Raw genomic sequence first — 20,705 nt, forward strand, 5'->3', positions numbered from 1 at the left:
GTAATCCTGCAATGTATAAAATGTATTGCATAACAGATACTTTTTAGCTGCCTTTTTCAATAAGTCTATTTTTGCAATTTCTTTAATTTCTTTTGTTAATTTATTGTACAGTTTTATTCCTTGGTAGAAAATGATGTTTTGACTTTTATGTTTATTTTTTCTTGGTAAATGTAAGTTGAGTCTAGCTCTGGTTCCATGGTCATGGACAGAGATGTTTGTGCAGTAATTACCAGTGTTATTTTTAATGTGTACAATTGACTGGTAAATGTATTCACATGGTGCAGTTAAAATCCCCAGTGTTTTGAACAGATCTTTACAATGAGCTTGACTGCTATTTTTGCTTATTATTCTTATGGTTCTTTTCTGGAGTTCGAAAATTGTGTTCATATTTTGTGCATTTGTTCCCCAAAACAGAATGCTATAGCTAAGAATTGAGTGTACATGCGAATAGTATGTAACTAAAAGGACACTGCATGTTACACACTGATGATAGGATTCTAAGGGCATAACATGCGACGACATTCTGTTTGCAAGTACCTTTGTATGTTCATGCCACTTCAATTGGGAATCAATATTCATTCTTAAAAAGTTTGCATTTTGCATCTATAGAGGTGCCACCTATATTTAATTTAACATTGTCATTTTCCCTCTTCAAACAGAAATTCATGGCATTATTTTTCTTTATGTTCAATGTTGCTTTATTTCTGATTGACCAATCATAAACTTCCTTGAAAGTTTCATTTGCATTCTCTGCGAGGAGTCATCTTGTTTTCTCAGTGACTATAATATTGCTGTCATCAGCGAAGAGAATTTTTTCACCATGTGTAACACTACTGGGAAAGTCATTGATGTGTATCAGGAATAGTATTGGTCCTAATATGCTACCTTGCGGAACCTATATATTAATGTATTTTGGTTTTGATAAGTGTATTACTAAATGTTTAGATATATTTGAAGTGTGTGTTATCTCTACTCTTTGTACCCTTTCTGCTAGGTATAATCGAAACCAGTCATTAGCTACCCCTCTTATTCCTAATGCTTCTAATTTATTTAATAGAATCTTGTGGTTGACTGTATCAAATGCCTTTTAAAGATCCAAAAATATGCCTGTGACACACTCATCTTTATCAAGAGCATGAAGAACAACTTTAGTGAATTCTACTATGGCTGACGCTGTATTTTTTGCACTTCGAAAACCAAACTGTGATTCACTTAAAAGATTGTATTTATTCAGATAATTCATTAATCTGTCTTTCATAATTGCTTCTATTATTTTTGAGAATGGTGATAGCAGGGAAATGGGCCAGTAATTTTCTATGTCTTCTGCATTACCTTTCTTAAGCAAAGGTACAACTCTTGCTTGTTTTAACTGCTCTGGAAACGTCCCTTATGTGAAGGATTCATTTATTATATTTGTTAAGGGGCCTTGTATAATCTCTATGCATTGTTTTAGTACACACATTGGTACTTCATCTAAGCCTACTGACTTTTTTTTTAGTTTCTGAACAGTTTTATAGACTTCATTCTCTGTGGTTGAAAGTAACATCATTGTATTTAGTGCAACATTATTTACAGGTGTTATATTTGTTTTAGGGAATTTTTGCTGTAACTTCTCTGCAATACTTGAAAAATTCTCATTTACTTAGTTTGCTAAGTGTTGTGGATCATATATTACCTTCTCCCCTTCCCTTACAAGTATGTTATTCTGTGGGTTTTTTTCCCTCCCTTTTTCCCTTTTTATAACATCCCAGACTGCTTTGCTTTTATTCTCTGCATTATATATTATTTTCTCATTAAATGACTTTTTTGCAGTGATCATCACCTTCCTATAGATCTTTTTGTATCTATGATAGAAATTTAAGAATTCTGGATCATTGGGACTCTTTTTCATGGAACTGAGGAATTTAAATGTTTGGGAGGATTTCTTAATACCTGCTGTTATCTATCTGTTTTTGTGTGATGTTGATACAGACATGCATACTTTTGGAAATGCCTTTTCAAAGTTCAATTTAAATAATGTGGAGAATTTGGTGAATTTCTTATTCATATTGGTTTCCTCATACACTTCACCCCAGCTTTGTTTTGCTAGTTCTTTCGAAAAATCTTTTATTTTGATTTCTGGTGGATGTTGTTTGCAGGCTTGTAGTTTATGGAAAGATTCGATGCCTGATTTTACTGTTGTTATTTGACAGAGATGGTATGATAGTCCGAGATCTTTTACAGCTGCATCACATTTTTGCCTGTCCATATTTGTGGCCAGATAGTTAATTACTGATGAAGTCATTGTAGTAATGCTTGTTGCACTATTGACCAATAGGGACATGCCAAAACTTTGAAGGATATTTATGAGGGTGCTGCTGGATTCATTTATGCTATTAGTGTTGATATCAATGTCCCCACACACAATTATGCTGACCTTTTTACTTGAGACTTTTTTAGAACTTCTCTTAATTTATTGAAAAAAGTGTCCACACTACCACTGGGAGATCTATACACACACAAAACGATTGATTTCTTGGTGATATCAAGCCCTGTTAGTTCAATAGCTGATATTTCAAAGTGTTTGTCTTCACTTACTGTACTGAGGTCATGTCTTGATTTGAACTGTGTTCCTTTTGCCATTTTATATGATAATACTGTATGTTGGATTTCTGTGTCTCTATACCAGTGCTCAGTAACTCAACTTACTGTGCAGTTCAAAGCTTGGAGCTTAACTTCTAGTAGTTATATTTTATTTTTTTATTGATTGCATGTTTTGATGAAGGATTGTTAAGTCTGTGAAATGCCCCATGTTACTCTCATCAATGGTTTGTTTTTCTTTCTGACATCTGGTATGTGTGATATTTAAAGTGTTAAAATCTGTCTTGTGAGTGGTTGTTTCAGTATTTTTTAAACTGCTGGAGATACTCTTTAGGCAGGGGAACCTGTTGTCTGGATATATCCTAAAAAAGACCTACCTCTCCTACCAATTCTCTGCAAATGCCTTTGCTAACAGCATGACGTCACCTGCAGCATTGTTCCTGGGCTCATTACCATATCAGCTGGTCCCAGTTATGCAATATGGAACCAACTCAAAATTTATAGTTTTGATCTACATCACATTTTGCAAAACATTAAAAATAAAATTCTGCAAATACAATATAATAAGGTGAGAATCTTATTACAGTGTACATTTTAGATACTGATGTTTAAAATAAAGAAAGATGTAAAATATAGAATTCCCTAGGTGGAAATGGCCTAAATGGGAGTTGGTTCCTTGTTGCTTATCTCAATAAGATGAAATGGCACATTACAGTGTACATTTTAGATACTGATGTTTAAAATAAAGAAAGATGTAAAATATAGAATTCCCTAGGTGGAAATGGCCTAAATGGGAGTTGGTTCCTTGTTGCTTATCTCAATAAGATGAAATGGCACTTGGAGATTTTGTGTTGTATTTTGAGGGACTGGGTAGTGTGCAGCAGGAGCTTAATAAACCTGGCAGTAGTGATGTTTGCATGTAGTAATATATTAAACTACAAATATTTACCAAACAATATAAACACAATGCAATGCAATGGCAAGAAAAATAATACATTTTGCATAATGAATCCAATTTTATTCTAAGGTGGAGTCCAGCTCTCCATCAACCCCATCAATATCATCCACAATACCACAATCTACTCAAAGATTACTGTAAAACGTGGTGGTATTACTCTGAATGTGATCCATAATGGGTGCGATGTTGTCCAGTTTTGGCTGTGATATAGGCTTTCCATTAGGCCACATAGGTAACAGGAGCAAGGAGAAGTTTACTTTGGGCAACCAGCTCTTCTTTTCTTCACATCAGCTTCAACAAAATTCTCATGTAATTTTGTATTCACAAATACAGAGAAGGGTTTTCTTTTTAAGATTCTAATCTGATGGAGTTGCAGCCAGCTTACTTTGTTCTGATGCATGTCTTGTTTCCTATTAATAGTACTCTTTTCAGGTTATGTGGTTCCTTTAAAGTCATGTTTTTGCATCCTATGGACCTGTAGGGGATCCTTTTTTCTTGTCCTCTGCATTACACAGATGTAGTCTTCTGGCGTATAGAGTCTGTCCTGCATTTTCAGAGCGCATTCTATATTGCCAAAGTCACTATCATTAGGGGGGGGGGGAAGGCCTGAGATGAGATATTTCAATGTAATTGTCTCCAAAGAAGTATGCTCTTCTAGAGTTGCTTGTGATATTAAGACCATTTTTATATTACGGATTTGTCCCCCACATGAATCTGACCACAAAACCAATTCCTTCACACTATAATTTACATTTTGAAGTATGAGACATCGAAGACATGACCCAACTTCTTGAACCCCACGGCCAGCAGTGCCTTCAGTCCAGGTATAGCAGTGTGCTTCATTACATTTACCGGTATGGATTGCACAGTTGTACACCCAGAGTTGTCTTTTGTAGATGATGATATGTGTTGGTTTCCGTGGTAATGGCAATCATAAGTGAATGTTTCAATCTGATCTTCCTCCTGAGCCCTAATCATATTATCTTTCAGCATTTTCTGAGCTTGTTCTGCTCTATATATGCGTTTGTCATGCTGTTCTTTGAGCATTGCCTTATCCACTGCAGCATTTGCTGTTACAACTTGTGCCTTATATTCGTCATAAACATTACATGTGTCTTTTTGAACTGTCTTCCTTCTTAAATTTAACTCTTCCAGAAATGCTTCCTTATACTTGAAAAATGAGACAGTATCACTTTGGTCCTCCTCATATAACTCAAACATTTTGCTTATCGTTAAATCAGGTGAAATGTATTCTGCATCTGACTTGTTTTTACTGTAGTGACTTACATATTTTGGTGCATAATGTGCCATTTTTGCTGATCTGTAATCTTATTATGACCTCCACTACATCCCCTTTTATCTAGTAATGCATTGTTATCTTTGGATCTGCTCTTCTTCATTGCTGCATTCAACCTCTTTGTTGAAATAAGCAATGTCTGACAGAAGAAATACTTGTAAACTATAATATCATTTATTGTGTAAATCCTACTGTAAGTACATTTATTATTGTCTCTCTTTCATCTGTGACAGCAGACTTCTTGTTGCCTAATCACTCTACCTAACACTGTAGTTTGTATATTATAATCCTCACTTTTTATCACAGCACAGTTTCCTCTCCTGTATGCTTATTTGGTCACTACATCTTCTTTAACAGTTACAGATTTAATCTCTAAACTGTTTTGGCTCCACTGATTTCTTTGCTGCATTAACATATTTTTTGTTACTGTTTCTTAGGATCTTCCACTGCTCTCTTGACAAACCTCCAAATTTTGTCTTCCTTCCTTTTGTGGGCCTCCCTTTATGTTTATGTGCAGCACTACTATAGCTGTCTTCTGCATCAGTTACCTTAACTGAATTTTCTATATCAATAGATCCATAAATATCCATGAACCTTGTCTTAAGCCTCATATGATATTTCCATCTTCTTCCTGTAGTACATAAAAATAGGCCCTTGTTTATACACAGTACCAAGAATATAGCATCCAGTTCAATATCAATGACAGTCATAAAAAATAAGTGAGTTAAAACATTATACTAACCTCACTTTCTCTTGATTCATGTTGGGTCTGTTGAAATTGTTCTGTAACACTCCCTTCTTGCAACAATAACAAGCAAGGCCTTGTAAGTAATATCACCTACAAAGTACTATGTTCCAGATGTGCACAAAGTATTAAAAATATTATTTATTCCACTAACCTGCAAACTCACATTGTCATGTAAACACAAAGAGATTGGGTATTTTCCTCTAGATAACTTGTTCATTGTCATTGGTTTCTCCTAAGGAAGTGTTTTAATATTATATATATGAATAACATAAACCAAAAATACAATAGTTCGTTCAGTTCAGTCATAACAAAAACACTTACACATAGAAGGCTCATGAAGACATGACTTGGTTCCATATTGCAAATTACTGCACCTTTAATTCTAGTGCTGGCCATTGGTTCTGCACTCTCTAGATGGCAGCACATTACAGAAAGGAGTTGGTTCTATTTTGCATAACATGCATGGTATACACTTTCAAGCACATTTTGCAGTATAAATCCAAAAATCCTTAAAATGGTGGTTGGATCCTTATTGCATAACTAGGCCCAGTTGGAGCCTAGATGACTGGAAAACAGTGGCTTGGTCAGATGAATCCCGATTTCTGCTAGTAAGAGCTGATGGTAGGGTTCGAGCGTTGCGCAAACCCTACAAAGCCATGGACCCTGGTTGTCATCAAGGTAATGTGCAAGCTGGTGGTTGCTCCATAATGGTGTGGACTTCATTTAAAATGAATGAACTGGGTCTTCTGGTCCAACTGAACTGATAATTGACTGGAAACGGTTATGTTCGGCTACTTGGAGACCATTTGCAGCCCTTCATGGACTTCACATTCCAGACAACGATGTAATTGTCACTGGGTCGCAATTGTTCGCAATTGGTTTGCAGCATTCTGGATAATTCGAGCAACTGATTTGGCCAGCCAAATTGCCCGACATGAATCTCATGGAACATCTATGGAACATAATTGAGAGACCAATTTGTGCACAAAATCCTGCACTGGCAACACTTTCACAATCATGCATGGATAAAGAGACAGCATGGCTTAATATTTCTGCAGGGAACTTTCAACAACTTCTTGAGGCCATGCCATGTTGAGCTGCTGCACAATGCCAAGCAAAAGGAGGTTCAATGAAATGTTAGAAGTTATCCTATGACTTTTGTCATCTCAGTATATTTGATTATACAGAAGTCTTTCCAACATCTTGTAACAAATGCTTAGTAGGGCAAATGGATGATAGCTCGCTGGGTTTTCTGTAGGTTTTCGTGGTTTGAGTATAGCAATAGTTTTTAAAATTTTAAACTGCTGAGGGATATTTCTGCTGTCTACTGTTTTATGTAATATTTTACTAGCCACTGTCATGCTTTCCTTCCTACTTGTTTAACTAACTCGGGAAATATATCCTCCAGTTCAGTAGCTTTCACATTTTTGAGGGATTTCATTGCTGCATCCAGTTCCTCCTCTGTGAAGGGTGAAGAGAGATTAGTGGTTAGTGCCATATATTTCTCTCTCTCTCTCTCTCTCTCTCTCTCTCTCTCTCTCTCTCTGTCTCTTGTCCCTGAGTTATTTCTTAATTCCTTTTTCCAAAACAGGATCAACTTGTACATTTTTAGCATGTTTCTTCATGTGCAATGCTGCTTGGTAGGTGTTAGGTCAGATTCCTGATTCTGGATGACTGTTGCTCCACCTCGTTTCCCTAGGAGGGACTGTGCTTTACCTACTGCTGTTGGTGAAATCTGGATTTTCTGTAGTTTGAATCCATCATTTCTTGCACAATTCAGTGATAGATTGTAAGATCCTGTGTCTCAGCACTGTTCTTTGATATTGTCTGTGTAGGTATTCTGCCTCCTTGTTGCAGCAGGGGGTGTATTCTTTCCTATAATGTCATGGAATATTTCATTTTGCTGTTCACTATAGTCATTCTAACAAATCTGATTGGACATTCAGTGTAGGACGTAGGCTCTCCCAATTTCCCTCTCTGTTTAGTCTTTCCACCAAACACAGTCCACAGGTGTGTTACTTATTGGTTGAGACTCTTATTGTTGGAGAGGATGCAAGCCCCATGTAAAAATGTTTTGAGCACTGTTTTCCCCTATGCCCATTGGTGCCCATTGTCTGTGTGTAAATATAGGGCAGTGTGTGTTTTCTTAAGGTACACACTGTGGCACAAAGTACCTTTTGCTCTTCTTTTTACAAGGATATCCAGAAAGGGGAACACTCCATCCACCTCGACTTCTGTGATAAAATTGGTGTTCTGATGTATGAAATTGAGGTGTATGAGGAAACTATTCAGCTATTCAGCTTATGTCTTCCATGTGCCCGTATGATGAGAATGACATCAAAATACTTGGAACACACTTGGTGGTTTCCATTGGATTGATTCCTGGGCTTGCTTCTCTAAATGTTCCATATACATGGTGGCAACAACCAGTAAGAATGGAGCCCCATGGCTACTCTTGTGTCTGTTAGTAGTAACTGCTGTCGAAAAGAAAGTATTTCAACATCAAGCCATACCTGTAAAGTTTTTTAAATGTCATCATCATGATTTCAGAGCTTAGAATTTTATTTTATGATTGCAAATTCTGGATTAAGTCATTTTAAAGCATAAGATTTTTAGATAAAAGGTTTTGTTCGAAACAAGCCATAATCTTATGCTTGAAAATGGCTTAATGCAGAAGGTGTAATCGTAAAATAAAATTCTGACAACTGAAAGAAAGATGATGACATTAAAAAAAAATGTAGAAGCTGTGGACCTATATTACAAGAAAGTAGATGGCTGTACATTGGTAATATGTATGTTAAATCTGTGGCCAATAAGTTCCAGGAATTCTTATAGAGGCACTCAGGTGAAAAGAGCACCATCATTAAAGCTCACAAGGATGTCAGAATCCGTAAGTTTTAATTTGTTAAGTCATCCAACAAAATCCACAAAGTTGCAAATATGATGTGCACATTTTCCAGCCTAAGGATATTTAGCAAGTGTATCAGCTGGGACATTAATATGGCTCACAGTTGGGGCGTAAAGCCAACCCTCTTTGTGAATGTTTGGAAGTCATTCAAGTCTTAGTAAAACCTATGCTCCCTATCATAGCTTTTTAACAACTGTATCTCACAAGCCAGATTCTTTTGAACTGTCATATCTTCATCTCCTGATTCTTGGTGCAATCAGTATCGTTCTTTGAATGTATTGAAATTATAATAAGCGAACAGCTGATCAGCTGTGTAAGTAGATACATTCTTAGTAATGCCCAGGAAACTACACTTGGTCTGTTTAAGAAGAGGAAGCAGATATCACACATCAAATATGACTCAAGGAGAGAAACACTGGAGACGCCACTTCTAGGAAGTCAGTTCATCAACATGCTACAAGACAGAACGTGGTTGCTTGACAAAATATTGTGCCCATTCTCCACTCATGTCCACTTGTTTGCCTGTGAACTATTTTCTGATGAATTACCCAGGGAGACATTGAATAAGCACATTTCCAAAGGTATATGACTAGAATGTAGTTTGAAATCTGGCAGTACCGAAGAATGCTGAAGGTTAGATGGGTAAAATGAGTAAGTAATTGGGAGGAAGTTAATCTAATTGGGGGGGAAAATAATTTGTGAACGTCTTTACTGAAAGATGTGATCAGTTAAAAGAACTTCATCAATTTGATTATAGAGAAAAGTGTAAGGGGTAAAAATTGTAGAGGTAGAACAATGCTTCTCTCTAGAAATGAGGTTCACATGGATGTAGGTTGCAGTAGCTAAAAAGAAATGGAGAGGCTTACACAGGATAGAGTAGTGTAACAACATAAACACCAACAAGAACAGTTATTACATTTGTTTAGTTTCATATTGTTTGATATGCTCTTACTAAAAGATTTTGATCATGCCTCTTTGCAGGTCATAGAAATGGATGTGAAGATAAGCTACTGCCCTCAGTGCCAGGGGAATGCATGCGTAATGGATTGGATGGACCAAATTTCAGTGTGCAAACTAATGTAACTACAAATAAGTCTGATTCAAAAAGCTGTAAGCTATCAAAGGCCCATGGTAATAACGGACACTTTAAACTTCACAAAAATTATGTTTGATAAGGGTTTTTATGTTTCGTGTCACTTCTAGTTGGAAAGCCTGGTAATTATGAATCATAAATTTGTAAATGTATCTCAGGTCTCTGCCTTTAATATGATGAATTAAATTTGAGTATCACTATTAGTATTCCTGTTAGGTTGCAAATTATGGATTTAGTTGAGAGAATGCATTGATGTCTCATGTGCTCTGTCTTAATTGCCTTACTGGGTATCATGCCATTTGTGTACAGACATGTTCATGTTCTAAGCATCCACCAGATTCTTGTACTAATATTTGAAGTTCAGCAACAATGTTTTCTTTATTATTGTCTGTTTCATTCAATGATACATTCACTTTCAATCTTAAGTTGCAGAGGAGATACATTGCTTGGATAAGCCAGCCGCGGTGGCCGTGCGGTTCTAGGCGCTGCAGTCCGGAACCGCAGGACTGCTACGGTCGCAGGTTCGAATCCTGCCTTGGGCATGGATGTGTGTGATGTCCTTAGGTTAGTTAGGTTTAAGTAGTTCTAAGTTCTAGGGGACTGATGACCTAAGATGTTATGTCCCACAGTGCTCAGAGCCATTTGAATCATTTGAACATTGCTTGGAAAACAGTGATTGAAGTATGGCCCATATGTTAGGTTGTATAACACAGTAGACATTGAATTAAATTGACTAAAGGAGAAATTTTTTAAAATAATGCAGTGGAGGGAGATGAATGATGTGATTATAGACCTCTAAAAAATGAGATAGACAGGAAATGCAAAATAGCAAAGTAGAACTGGCTTGATAAGTAACGTAAGGCTGTAGAGGCATGCATAATTGGGGGAAAAAGAGAGTCTGCGTATAGGAAAACAAGAGGCATCTTTGGAGAAAAGTGATCCAGCTTTGTGAATATCAAGAACTCCTGTGACAAGGCAGTACTAAACAAAGAATTGAAAGAACAAATAAAAACTCTGAAGTTTGGCAGTGACAATATAATTCTGTCATAGACAGCAAAAAGACTTTGAAGAGATGTTGAATGGAATGAATATTGTCCTGAGAAGAAGTTGCAAAAGCACAACGGGTGTTCAGTAAGTAATGCAACACACATTTTTTTCTCAGTCAATATCAGTTGAAAATATGCGGAATTTTGTTGTGGGGCATCATAGAATATTCCCACATCCGCCCCTATAGTTTGATAAAATTCCAATATGTGGCAATTGTGTAAGTAGTCTTCAAAATGGTGTCTGTAACAGAGGTGCATTTCATGCAGAGAGCTGTCATTCAGTTTCTTTTGCAGAAAACCAGAACATTGCAGATATTCAGAGGTGCCTGCAGAATGTCTACAGTGACCTGTTGGTTTACATATGCATGTTGTGTCATTGGGTGAGGCGTACGTCATCATTGCTTCAAGGTCATGCATACCTATCTGATATCATCCTTTCCAGCGTACTGCACACAGGTGTGACTCCAACAATGTTTGAACGCGCACAAACACTCGTTCGAGGTGATTAACGAATCACAATCAAACATCGCACTGCTCAACTGCATGTCTCTCTCATGGTAGGAGTGTGCTCATTGGGTTCCTTGCCACCTAGCAGAAGACCTTAAAGAGCAATGAAGGACCAACTGTGCAATGAAGGATGCACTCTGCGAGAAGCAGTATGTGGTTGATGAGGTTATTGATGCAGCAAAGATTTGGCTTCAATGCCTACAAGTAGAGTGGTACCGTGCAGGCATACAGGCCCTACCAGTGAGGTGGCATAAGGCTATCACACATTACATTACTAAATAGGGTTTGTATCCAAACGAGTGGGGAATAATATGGTGAAATTGGAATCTCGAATAAAACCATTCAGGTGGGAAAGAATCTGTTGTGCTACTTATTGAATGGCCCTTGTGAAACAAGAGTACTGGAATGTAGTTGAATTAAATCATGTGTTACTGATGGAATTAGATTATGTAATGATGTACTAAATGTAGCTGATGAGTTTTGCTATTTGGACAGCAAAATAACCAGTGATGGCCAAAGTAGAGAGGATATAAAAGGCAACCTCACCCTATAACAATAAACGCAGAAACTGTAATCGTAAAATAAAATTCTAACAACTGAAAGCATGATGATGCCGTTTTAAAAAAATTGTAGAAGCTGTGGACCCATATTACAAGAAAGTAGACGACAGTACATTGGTAATATGTATGTCAAATCTGTGGCCAATAAGTTCCAGGGATTCTTATAGAGGCACTCGGGTGAAAAGAGCATCATCATCAAAGCTCATGAGGATGTCAAAATCCGTAAGTTTTAAGTTGTTAACACATCCAATAAAATCCACAAAGTTGCAAATAATGTCACGTAGAAGAAGGTGTAATTAGATGAATGATGAACACTAAGTTCACTTAACAAAGGTTTATTTAGCACTTGCATATTCAAGAACGTGGAGCGAACTTTCTCTGACCAGAACACATAGAGTATATATATATAGCTACAGAACATTCCAGTACCATGATTCTTGACATTTGTGGATACTTCTAGAATGTGCTTGAACCAAATATAGAAATTAAAATTGTGAGTTTTGAACTCACAACCCTCAATGCGACAGTTTAGTATCAAACCACTACATCACAGAGCTACTAAGCTTCTTCTGCGACATTGCTCCCTCCTTAAGAGAACAGCATCTTGGTGTTACGTCTTCCTAGTCCGGGAATGAGTTATCGGTACTGCATACTCTGACTCCTGATGACTGATTCTCGCGCTGGCGGTGACCTTTTAGAACTTCTTTTACCGCTATGCTCTTTGTCACCTTTCTGCTTGTTGCCTTTTGCAGGAGATTCGAATTTACCCTAGGTTGCAGGATCCTTATAGGGCTTCATTCGAAGGACTTGGACCGTATCTCTGACCTTTCGTCGTCTCCTGTCTGGGTCGAAATCTTCAACTTCATAAGTAACATCAGACAACTGTCTTACAACCTTATAAGGTCCAGAGTAGCGCCTGAAGAGCTTCTCAGAGAGTCCAACCTTCCAAACAGGTGTGGAGATCCAGATGAGATCACCAGGCTGGTATACAACTAGGCGGTGACTCGCGTCATACCTTCAGTGATTTCTTGAGCCTGCAGCGTGAATAGTGGAGCTAACTGCCGAGCTTCCTCAGCTCTGGTTTACACCTGGTTGATGTAGTCATCATCGACGTCGTCAGGATGTACCGGAAACACAGCGTCCATTGTCATTGTTGCCTCGCCCATGCACCAGGAAAAATAGCATAAATTCTATGGTGTCTTGTTTTGCGGTGTTGTAGGCAAACATCACGAAAGGTAGCACCTCATCCAAGTTGCTCTGCTGAACACTGACGGACATTGATAGCATGTCGGCCAAGGTCTTATTAAGGTGTTCAGTAAGCCCGTTAGTTTGCGGATGGTAGGCAGTTGTCATGTGTTGAGTAATGTTGCACCGACAGTTTATCTCTGTCATAAGATTTGATTAAAAAACTTTCCCTCGATCCTTAATTAATGACCTTGGGGCACCGTATTTTAATACAATGTCCTCCGTGATGACTTTGGCTACATCGGATGCTTCGGCTGTTTTCACAGCTTTTGTGATGGCATAGCGTGTCAGATAATCAGTGCAAACAATAATCCATCTATTGCCGCTAGCAGACGTTGGAAGTCGTCCAATGAGGTCAATCCCAACAAGCTGTAAAGGTGTTTCGGCTGGTGGAGTTGATATGAGATGGCCAGGTGGTTTCTGAGGACTGCCTTTCTCCTCTGACACTCACGACAGTGTGACACATAGTGACGGACACTCCCAAATAAACCTGGCCAGAAAATTCTCTTGCGGATTCTATCGTGTGTCTTAATAAATCCTAAATGTGCGGCCTCAGGTGTGTCATTGAATTTCTGTAGAACATCTAAGTGCATGTGTTTAGGAATCACTGGTAGCCACCTCTTTCCTAACGGATCAAAGTTTTTCTTGCAAAGTAATCCATTAACCACCTTAAATTGTCCTTTCACATACTCTGACCGATTTAAGGCAAGCATAATTTGAAATATCTTGGCGTCCTTCTTCTGCTCAGCAGAGAGATCCTGGAGTGCAGCGAGACAGTCACTATCTTCATCAAAGTCTTGATGGTCTTGCACTGGGTTTCTTGAGAGACATTCGGCATCTTGGTGTTTTCTTCCACTTTTGTACACTATGGTAATGTTATACTCTTGAAGATGTAGTGCCCACCTGACGAGTCGTCCTGTTGGATCCATAATACCTGTCAACCAACAAAGTGAATATGGTCTGTAACAACTGTGAATGGCCTTCCTTAGAGATAATGTCAAAATTTGCACATGGCCCATATCATAGCAAGACATTCTCTTTCTGTAGTTTCTCTCGGCTGTTGTAAGTGTCCTAGAAGCTTAGGCTATAACCTTCCATCCGAAATTTGCAACAGAACAGCACCAATCCCATACCTGCTGGCATCTTTGTGTAGTTCTGTAGGTGCTCTCTCATCATACAGACCAAGTACAGGGTCAGTCGTCAGAGCTTTTCGCAGCACATCGAAAGAATCTTGTTGAGCACTACCCAGATAAATTTAGCATCAGCTTTTAACAAATCTTGGAGTGGCCTGGCTTTGATACAGAAGTCTTTGATAAAACGACAGTAATAAGAACATAATCCAAGGAAGCTTCTCACATCTCTAATACTTTTAGGAATAGGATATTCCATTATAAATCTCACCTTTTCTGGGTCTGGCCACACACCTTCGTTTGACACAAGGTGTCCACGTATTTTGATTTCTGTTGGTCCAAAGAGACACTTTCTTGGATTAATTTTCAGTCCGCCTTGTTGGAGACACTTAAGAATAGCCCTCAGTCTTTTTATATGTTCATCAAATGTCTCTGAGAACACTATAATATCATCTAAATAACAAAGACACATCGTCCACTTCAGCTGCCTTAGCAGATTATCCATCATTCGTTCAAAAGTTGCTGGTGCATTACACAAACCAAACAGCATTACCTTAATCTCATATAGGCCCTCAGGCGTAATGAATGCAGTTTTCTCATGATCAGCCTCATCTATTTTTTTATTTATTTTTTTATTTATTGTTCCGTGTGACCAAATTAAGGAGAAGTCTCCATGGTCATGGAACGAGTCAATACATAAAATTATAACACAATATTAGAAGCAGATAAAATGAAATATAAAAAAACATATTCAGGTGACAAGTCGTAAGTTTAAATGAAGAAAACCAACAATGTAACACTGGAATTTGCTTAATTTTTTAGATCTTCCAGGAGCTCCTCGACAGAATAGAAGGAGTGAGCCATGAGGAAACTCTTCAGTTTAGACTTAAAAGACTTTGGGCTACTGCTAAGATTTTTGAGTTCTTGTGGTAGCTTATTGAAAATGGATTAAGCAGAATACTGCACTCCTTTCTGCACAAGAGTGAAGGAAGTGCATTCTACATGCAGATTTGATTTCTGCCTAGTATTAACTGAGTGAAAGCTGCGAACTCTTGGGAATAGGGTAATATTGCTAACAACAAATGACATTAAAGAAAATATATACTGTGAGGGCAATGTCAGAATTCCCAGATTTTTGAACAGGGGTCGACAAGACGTTCTCGAACTTACGCCACATATAGCTCGAACAGCCTGTTTTCGAGCCAAAAATACCCTTTTTGAATCAGAAGAATTACCCCAAAAAATAATACCATACGACATAAGCGTATGAAAATATGCGAAGTAGACTACTTTTCGTGTTGAAGTGTCACTTATTTCAGATACTGTTCTAATGGTAAATAAAGCAGCATTTAGCTTCTGAACAAGATCCTGGACATGGGCTTTCCACAACAGCTTACTATCTATCCGAACGCCTAGGAACTTGAACAGTTCCGTCTCGCTTATAATATGCCTATTCTGTCTGATCAAAATATCGGTTCTTGTTGAATTGTGAGTTAGAAACTGTAAAAACTGAGTCTTACTGTGATTTAGCATCAAATTATTTTCCACAAACCACGAACTTGTTTCATGAACTACATTATTTGTTACTGTTTCAATATTACACACAAGATCCTTCACTATCAAGCTGGTGTCATCAGCAAACAGAAATAATTTTGAATCACCTGTAATACTAGAAGGCATATCATTCATATAAATAAGAAACAGCAGTGGCCCCAGCACCGACCCTTGGGGAACGCCCCACTTAACAGTGTCCCATTAGGACTGAACATCACTACCACTCTCAATATTGCGGAGAATTACCCTCTGCTTTCTGTTCTTAGAGTAAGAGGCGAACCAATTGTAAGCTACTCCCCTTACTCCATAATGGTCCAACTTCTGCAGTAATATTTTGTGGTCAACACAGTCAAAAGCCTTCGTTAAATCAAAGAAAACACCTAGCGTTCGCAACCTTTTATTTAATCCGTCCAAAACCTCACAGAGAAAAGAGACTATAGCATTTTCAGTTGTTAAGCCATTTCTAAAACCAAACTGAACATTTGACAGCAAATTATGTGAATTTAAATGCTCCAGTAACCTTGTATATACAACCTTCTCGATAACTTTAGCAAACACCGATGGCATAGAAATAGGTCTAAAATTGTCAACATTATCAATGACTCCCTTTTTATAAAGTTGCTTCACTACCGAGTACTTTAATCGGTCAAGAAACCGACCACTCCTAAAGGAAAAGTTACAGATATGGCTGAGAACTGAGCTAACATACATAGAACAATACTTCAGTATTCTGCTAGATACCCCGTCATATCCATGAGAGTTCTTGGTCTTTAGTGATTTAATTATTAACTCAATCTCCCTCTTGTCAGTATCATGGAGGAGCATTTCAGGTAACAGTCTCGGAACACTTTTTTCTAAGAGCGCTATATGATTCCCTGTTGGGACTAGGTTTCTATTTAGTTCACCTGCTATATTCAGAAAGCAATTTTTAAATACTGTACATATATGCGACTTATCAGTAACACGGACATTCACACTACGCACTGATTCTATATCCTCGACCTGTCTCTGCAGACCAGCAACTTCCTTTACGACTGACCATATGGTTTTAATTTTATCCTGAGACTTAGCTATTCTATCTGCATACCACATACTTTTTGCCTTCCTAATAACATTTTTAAGCACCTTACAATACTGTTTGTAATGGGCTGCTGCATTTAGATTTTGACTGTTTCTAACGTTTTGATATAATTGCCACTTTGTTCTACAAGATATTCTTATCCCTCTAGTCAGCCACCCAGGTTGCCTGTTTGTGCTAGTACCCTGTTTTAAACGTTCTAATGGAAAGCAACTTTCAAAGAGCATGAGACAAGTCTTGAGAAAAGCATTATATTTATCATCTACTGTATCAGCGCTATAAACATCTTGCCACTCTTGTTCCTTTATAAGGTTTACAAAGGTCTCTACAGCAACTGGATCAGCTTTCCTGAACAGCTGATGACTATATTTAACACGTGTTGCAGCACAAAAATCTTTTAAAGTTAAAATTTGTGCATCATGATCTGAAAGGCCATTCACCTTTTTGCTAACAGAATGCCCTTCTAGTAATGAGGAATGAACAAAAATGTTGTCAATGGTTGTTCTACTGTTCCCTTGCACTCTCGTTGGAAAGAATACGGTTTGCATAAGATTATAAGAATTAAAGAGGTCTACCAGCATCCTCTTCCTTGCACAATCACTTATACAATTAATATTGAAGTCACCACATATAACTAACTTTTTGTATTTCCTATAAAATGAACGAAGAACCTCCTCTAGCTTTAACAAAAATGTTGTGAAATCGGAGTCTGGGGATCTATAAATAACAACAGTTAGAAGTTTAGCTCCGTAAAATTTAACCACACCTGCACAACATTCAAACACCTTTTCAGTGCAGTACTTTGAAACATCAATTGACTCAAATGGGATGCTGTTTTTCACATACATGGCTACTCCCCCACACCGCAAAGAGCTCCTCGAAAAGCTGCCAGCCAACCTGTATCCTGGTAAAGGAAGCCTCTGAATTATCTCCTTATTTAAGAAGTGTTCAGATATACCAATAATTTCAGAGTCAACATCTATAAGCGGTTCACTAACTTTATCTCTAACACCTTGTATATTTTGATGAAATATACTAATTCCCTCATTACTCGGATACCTAAGCTTTGTCAAAAGTGATTCGGTTGTTAGAGAGACTTCCCTTAAGCAGGAATACCTGTCTGCTGACTTCAATCTAAAAAAGGTGCAGCTCTAACACCCACTACTGCAGGAATTTTCCCATGAGTAATCCCACCAACCCTACCTATGCTGTCACCTATAAGCTTTGCCACCCTCCCCTTCCCATACCTGTTGAGGTGCAGGCCATGTCTAGTGAAACCCGTCCTGCTGATAGACTCCACCGACACCACTGAAATGTGACCCATGCTTTCTGTCATCAGCGCACCCCCAAGTCTCATGTTATTACGCCTGACGGCTGTATTAAAATGAGGCAGATCGTGAGGCTGAAACAGTTCCACGAAATGCACATTCGTGTTGCCAGTCTGAGTGGCTATCTTTTCCAGGTCACCATCTATGTTATACTCCCCATCCCTACCAATACTATTACCAGCCCCACCCACAATCACTACCTGATCCTCTTTAGTAAAATCCCTACATAACCCCCCTATGTTAACAGTCACCTGAGCCAACCCTGCATTATGCTTCACAATGCTGGTGACCTGGTACTCACTCCCCAGCACTTCCTGCAACTGCTGGTCTACACCTCTGCCATGAGAACTACCTAACAGCAGAACCTTCTTCTTCCTCTTCGACTTTGCAACTGTTGTAGGCACAGTAACTACTGAGGTCTGCTGCATACTTCCTACATCTACAGCTACTATAGATTCCTCTCCACTAGACTCTGACAGTTGGTCATATCTATTGTAAACACCAATAGTAAAACTATCTGAAAATCTTCTTCTCCTAGCAGATCTCTTGCCGACAGCCAGCTCCCATTCCCCAACCCCGTTCTCCCTCCTCATCCTATCTAGCTCCTCCTGTGCGTTTTTCAACTGCACCTGAAGGGCACAGATCTTACGCTCCTGCTCCTCTATCAACTTACTCGTGCTACATAACCTGCAGTTCCTGGAGAGGATCTCACCAGAATGCCCACTGGCTTCCCCACTGCATTCCCCCCAGTGAAAATACTTCGAACAAGTCTCACACCGCAATCCACTACTCACGAACCTACGGCAAAGCCCACACTTCTCACTCATGGTAAAATTTTACTTTTTCTAAGTTCCGCTACTACAATAAGAAGATGTTAAAAACCTGACTACAATAATCACAAACTTACTCTGCAAGGGAAGTAACTACTATTATTAACAGTATTAATAAACAACAAATGTGAATATAACAAAAGACTAATACAGAAAGAGAATCAAACGTCTAATGACACAGTAACGAAGCTGAAAACAGTTCCCAAAAGGTTCTTCTGAAATTATTTCACCAGAAAACACCAAGAACACCGGTTGAAGACAACTAAAGTTCCTAAATAAACCACTATACACAAACAATTAATTAGTACTTAGCTTTCGATGCGCCGCTACAGCTGCAACTGGTCAGCGCGGAATGTAAACACAGGCAAGAGGTTAAGTTGCCCGATACGAAACACTCACAAATATCAGGTCACAACACAAGAAAGGCAGAGGTGAATGAAGAAACCACTAATATGTCGCTTATATAGTAAATATTATCACAAAAACCGTTAAAATATGTATCTGAAACCTAAAAATATATGAAAACTTAGAGAGCGATCTCACACGCAGTCACTCGCTTATGACGTCACACCAAAGATCAATTTGCTAGTATCCCAAGTACATGTCCATGGTTGAGAAAAACTTAGCTCCCTTCAGGCAGTCTAGTGTATCATCAATTCGTGGAAGAAGATAAATGTCCTTTTTAGCTATCTTACTAAGCTTCCTGTAATCAACACAAAAGCGCCAACTGCCATCCTTCTTCCTGACGAGGACCACTGGTGACAACCATGGGCTCTGCGAAGGCTGAATGATGACATTCTTCATCATTTTCTGTACCTCATCGCGAATTATTCAATGTTCTGTTGCTGACTCATGGTATGCTCTCTGTCTTATTGCTGATGGTCTCCAGTGCTAATCCAGTGCTTCACAGTCGATTTGTCTAATTTGCTCTTCACATGTGGATTGAAGCATTCAGAGAACTCTTGAAGAATGGCAAGTAGCTTCTTCTGTTGTTCCTTAGTGAGATCTGGTGATAGTCGAGCTAGAAGATCTTGTCTCATAGTGGTAGCACTAATTTCACCCACCGACTCGGCATGGGAGGTTTCTATGATGCTCATCTGTTCCTCAATTAACGGCTCAGCGTTCGCTATGCACATGCGTCTTGGAAGGATCTGCGGTTCTCGGCGATAGTTAATTATTCACAATTCAACAAATCCATTCTTAAATGAGATGACAGAGGCTGGGATGACCAAGTTGTTCTTCAGTGGTATGCTTCTCTTACAGGGTGTTTCAAAAATGACCGGTATATTTGAAACGGCAATAAAAACTAAACGAGCAGCGATAGAAATACACCGTTTGTTGCAATATGCTTGGGACAACAGTACATTTTCAGGCAGACAAACTTTCGAAATTACAGTAGTTACAATTTTCAACAACAGATGGCGCTGCAGTCTGGGAAACTCTATAGTACGATATTTTCCACATATCCACCATGCGTAGCAATAATATGGCGTAGTCTCTGAATGAAATTACCCGAAACCTTTGACAACGTGTCTGGCGGAATGGCTTCACATGCAGATGAGATGTACTGCTTCAGCTGTTCAATTGTTTCTGGATTCTGGCGGTACACTTGGTCTTTCAAGTGTCCCCACAGAAAGAAGTCACAGGGGTTCATGTCTGGCGAATAGGGAGGCCAATCCACGCCGCCTCCTGTATGTTTCGGATAGCCCAAAGCAGTCACACAATCATCGAAATATTCATTCAGGAAATTAAAGACGTCGGCCGTGCAATGTGGCCGGGCACCATCTTGCATAAACCATGAGGTGTTCGCAGTGTCGTCTAAGGCAGTTTGTACCGCCACAAA

General features: G+C 38.6%; 1 protein-coding gene across 12 annotated transcripts in view; it reads left to right on the forward strand.

Moving 5' to 3' along the window:
* Nucleotides 1-20,705, forward strand: part of LOC126463202 (uncharacterized) — a 188,574-nt gene that overhangs the window by 123,589 nt on the left and 44,280 nt on the right. For all 12 annotated transcript variants that reach the window (XM_050096134.1, XM_050096137.1, XM_050096138.1 and 9 more), the window contains one exon: nucleotides 9,473-9,622. In XM_050096134.1, the coding sequence (XP_049952091.1) occupies nucleotides 9,473-9,622 (150 nt within the window). The remainder of the gene's footprint in view (nucleotides 1-9,472; nucleotides 9,623-20,705) is intronic.

This window comes from Schistocerca serialis, chromosome 1, assembly GCF_023864345.2.
Source record: "Schistocerca serialis cubense isolate TAMUIC-IGC-003099 chromosome 1, iqSchSeri2.2, whole genome shotgun sequence".
Classification (NCBI taxonomy): domain Eukaryota; kingdom Metazoa; phylum Arthropoda; class Insecta; order Orthoptera; family Acrididae; genus Schistocerca; species Schistocerca serialis.